Genomic DNA, 4,562 nt, shown 5'->3' with positions numbered 1-4,562 from the left:
CGGCGCGGAGCCGCGGGCGGGCGGCGCGGGGCGGCCGCATCCCCTCCCCGGGCGCGCACAATGGCCCCCGCCACCCCGGGGCTCCGGTGTCACTGCGGGGGGAGCAGCTTTGTGTCGGGAATCCAGCCCAAAACCCACAAAACACACAAAACCAGCGCGCGGGGAGCGCGGGAGCGGCGCCGGGGAGCGCGGCTCCTCCTTCCCCGCTCCGGGAAGGCCTGCGGGAGGGAGCGCGGCGGCGAGAGCACCGGGGGCGGCGGGGCCGGGGCCGGGGTGCCGGGCGCGGTGCGTTACCTGCCGTGGAACCAGTCCTTGCAGGCGTCGCACTCGATCATGAAGCGGGTCACGTCGTAGGGCAGCCGGCAGATGCAATAGACGGGCACCGTCGCCATGTTCGCGCCGATCGCGCCGATCCGCTCCGCTCACCGCTGCCCGCCCGCCCGGCCGAGCGGAGCGGAGCGCGGCGGGGCCGAGGCGCCGAGGGGGGAGACCCGGGGGAGGAAGGGGAGAGCGAAAAAAACCGAAATAATACAAAATAATAAAAAACGCTAAAAAACCGCGATAGTGGATTTAGGGCTCCAGAGGGGCGGGCGAGCGGTGCCGGAGGACGGGGAAGCGCTGCCCGGAGCCGGGGGCCATGGCCAGGTCCCGCCGCCCGCCGGCGCCGCGGGCCGGGGCTCTCTGTTGTTGTTGTTGTTGTTGTCCCTCCAGGATGGTGATTCCCGGTGTTCGGCGATCGCGGCGGTGCCCCCTGGTGACAGCCCGGCGCGGCCTCCCCGGCGGGCCCGGCCTTGCGTCAGCCCGGAGGGAGCGGGGCCGAGCGGGGCCGGGCGGAGCGCGGCGCAGCGGAGCGGGGCTCCCCGGTCGGGGCCGGGGCGCGGCGGGGGCTCGGCGGAAAACGCGTGTTTTTGTTAACCCCCGCCTGCCGGGAGGGAGCTGCCCAGCCCGAGCGCCCCCGCCCGCCCCGCCGGGGGGGCCTGGGGGGCGGTGCGGGGGGGGTCGGAGCGGAGAGCGCTCGGGGGGCTGCGGGAGCGGGGGGACCCCGCTCGGGGCGCCCGGGGGTGTCTGCGGAGCGGGCAGAGCCCGCGCGGGGAGCGGGGAGCTCGGCGGCCTGCGAGAACGGGGGGGCTCCGGGCCGCCCCAAGGGCGAGGAAGCCCGGAGAAGTGGCCTCAAGTGCGGTGCGACCCGCGGGAACAACGCTCGGCTGGGTGTGCGGGTGGGGGCAACGAGATACACACCGCGGCTGGTTCGCATCAAAGGAACCCGAAAGAACGAGCCTCTTCCTATTCAGTAACATGATCTTAGTGGGGGTTTAACCAGCTCGGGGGTTTACTGGGGTTGGAGGGAGATGGTCTGTAAGGTTGCCTCCAGCTCTAAGTACCCTGTGATTCTCTATTTGTATGATTCCTGCTTTTAAAGTCACCACCTCTGCTCACAGCAGCCCTTTCCCTGCTGTGACACCAAGGGGATGGTAATAAACACCTTGTGCCCACCAAGAACCAGATCACAGCAGCATATGGGCTGTGGGGGGACACTGAGGCCCTGACTGACTATGTACCCCAACACCACACAGCCCCACAGACACCAACCTCCTCCCATGCAGAGGCAAAAGAGGAATCATGGAGTTGGAGCCGAGGCTGAAGATGCAGAACCTCACTGCCCTGCCATGCCAATGCTCTGAGAGGGGTTAAACAAATGGACTGGGGGCTTTCGGAAGGACCTCTATTCTCAGAGTGTTCAATGGCCACTGGAACCTTTCCCTGAGGAGCGAGAACTTCCTACACAGTGGTTGCAAAGGGCCTCGCAATGAAGGTGGGATTTTAATTCTATTACAATGGATTCAGCATCTTGAATCCATTACATTTGGTGGTGTGGCAGGGAATTTGTCTTTGAACAAAAAACTAACACTGTTACTTCTCAGACTTTTTTCATCTGTCTGTAAAAATCCTCAGAATCACCTGTGGAGGACAAGGGTAATTCAAGAAGCCAAAAAACTTCAGTTTCAAGTTTTTCTACAGGGAGGCGGCTGTTGCCGAAAGGCTGAAGAGGGGCTGTCAGGATCATTACCCTTGGCCACTGCAGGTATATGCCACAGGCAGGACTGTCATGCACAGGGTTGTGTGTGAGTGACACACTCGGCCCTGCCACAGGTGGCCTCTGACACAGCTGGAATTGCAGTGACACAGTGGGAGGCCCCAGGCCTGTGTCCTAAACCATGACTCGGTGCTTTTGAGTGTCTCAAAATGTACCAAGGGACCTGTTTCCTTCATCACAATGCACCACATAAGAACCTGCACCCTAAAAACCAGCCCTGTTTAAGTTTAAATCTATTGGTCATGGCTTTAATGGTTCAGAGCTTCAGCCAGAAAGTAGAAGAGCAAGTCTTGGTAGTAAGGCAGGATGGGGCAAAACAGCTGTGAGCCATCCCAGAGCTGCACACACCTTTACACGGCTCCTCGATGCCAAGGACATCTCCCAGCACCACTCAGCTCAGGGTTTAAATGAGCCTCTAAAGACTGGGATGTCCTTTGGTACAGGATGGTCATGAGGACACTGGGCATTGTGCCTCTGAACACACCAAACACCAACAGCTGCAACCTGAAGGGCCTCCCTCCCTTCCTGAAACCAGTGTTTTTATGTTACTGAGCATGGAAGCAGCGGGTGGATCCATGATCTTGGAGGCCTTTTCCAAACAAAATGACTATTCCCTGAAGCAGCTCCTCCACACCTTTTCCTGTGCCCATGTTCCTCTCCCAGTTGTTTATGGGCTTTGCTCACCCAGCCCCTATGAGCTGTGAAGAATTTTTTCTCATCCCCTTTCCTCAGTCCCATAAGCACCTCCATGCAAACAGCCTTATTTCCAAAGCACCACCCCAAACTCCAGTGTCAGCGTGTCCCAACTGCTGCAGTGGGTGAGCCAACGCTCTGAACACGCTGGGGGTTTGGTGCTCACTACAAAGGGCAGCAGGGCCATGCCTGAGTGCAGCCAGGTGCTCCTAGGGGCTGGAATCATGTCCAGCTCTTCATTGTCCATCACTGGCCCTCAGGTGATGCTGTACCGGGCAGTAGAGTGGTGTGTCTGCAGTTTTACTCCTGTTTTTACAGTGTCCATGTTTTCATGGACACTGCCAAGTGCCACAGCCAGCTGGGCCATCTGTACTTGTGCTGGAGGATGCTGGAGCTGACACTGCATGGAAAGGTAGGGGCTCTGTTCTGGCAGCTCAGACACCTTACTCATCATTTTAACAGGGATTAGTGGATTAAGAAACTTATGGGTGAGGTTGTCCCACTGTCCTCACCTCTCCATAAGCATTTCAGTCCAGAAGGTGCCTGGCTGCCCTTGGGCTGGGAGGGTGAGCAGTGGAGCTGTGCCCAGGTGCCTCAGCAAAACATCATTTGATCACAGAGCTCACTTGTTCGAAACCTTGAAGTGAGTTTCTAGTACGTATTTTTAAACTGATTGGAAAAAAGTCAGCGGCACTGGCCCAAACAGATGGCAGAGCCCCACAGAGTGTTGCTGTGCAGGGCCATGAGCATTCTCTAGTCCAAAACTCCACAAAGGAGGGAGACACACGAGCCCATCACTGCCTCAGGCTGATCCCCACTTGTTTAGTCTCCTGCTAGGGATCAGGACACTTTCTGAGGCATCAGAATGTTCATTTTTCCCAAATTCAAAGCATCCAGGAATTTCCCAGGTAAAAGAGATTTTCCAAGTGTTTAGAACTTTTCCTGTTTGCTGAGAGCTGTTAAGAACCCGAAACCAGAATAAGGTATCAGAGGAATCACTGTTAGATAAGAACTGTTAGTTCAGCTCTGACAGAGACCTGAAGCCAAGGGCTGTGGGCTCGGAGGAGCTTCACCAGAGACAGCACTTGAGGACACCCTCCTTGGGACTTTCTGGAGAAGGTGCAGGGTGGTCTGACATGAACGGCAGAATCTGCTGCTGAGGGTGAACCCTCTGAGGCTTCACCCTGAGGCAGCACCTTGATGCAGCACCTGGAAATGCAGAGGGGAAGCTGGGGAGATTGGCACCTCCAGCCCCACAGGAAGGCTCCAGGCACCCGTGGGTTCTGTGCCTCTGGGCTGGCACCCCCAGGAGGCACCTGGCTCCAATGTCACCCTCCTCCAACAGTCACTTAGAATCCTGCTGGCAAGCCCTCTGCTCCCATCCCATCCCATCCCACACAGTCCGTTCTTTCAGATCTTTCTGGAAATGGGTCAGAGGGCTTTGAGGGACATGGGTGGTTTTGATCACCTCCTACAGCCGATGCTCACTACTCAGCCTCATTCCTGTGCTTGCACTGGACTGTGTTGTACTTATCTCCAGAGACATTGGAACAAGAATGATTGTCCCAGAAAAGTGCTGCCCTCCCTCTGCATGAACCCTTCTCCAGCCACATCTTGTTATTTTACAATGGGCTGTTATTACCAACAGTCCTTGATTATTACCAACAATCCTTGGTTGGCTCCAAAGCTATCCAGCTATCAGTGGTTGAGACATACACATTACCCCTTATCTTCTGGGATTCCACACTGTCCCACTTCATCCCATCTCCATCCA

At 57.5% G+C, this 4,562-nt stretch overlaps 1 protein-coding gene across 2 annotated transcripts in view; it reads right to left on the bottom strand.

The window, feature by feature from the left end:
* PHF2 (PHD finger protein 2) overlaps window positions 1–821 on the bottom strand; it is a 59,835-nt gene extending 59,014 nt beyond the window's left edge. For both annotated transcript variants that reach the window (XM_042026646.1, XM_042026647.1), the window contains exon 1: window positions 295–821. In XM_042026646.1, the coding sequence (XP_041882580.1) occupies window positions 295–392 (98 nt within the window). In that variant the 5' untranslated portion in view covers window positions 393–821. The remainder of the gene's footprint in view (window positions 1–294) is intronic.
* Between the last annotated feature and the right edge of the window lie 3,741 nt (window positions 822–4,562).

This window comes from Corvus kubaryi, unplaced genomic scaffold (assembly GCF_017639235.1).
Source record: "Corvus kubaryi isolate FWS band 111438036 unplaced genomic scaffold, C.kubaryi_AGA036_p1.0 37285, whole genome shotgun sequence".
Classification (NCBI taxonomy): domain Eukaryota; kingdom Metazoa; phylum Chordata; class Aves; order Passeriformes; family Corvidae; genus Corvus; species Corvus kubaryi.
This window is presented reverse-complemented; position numbering and strand designations above follow the sequence as displayed.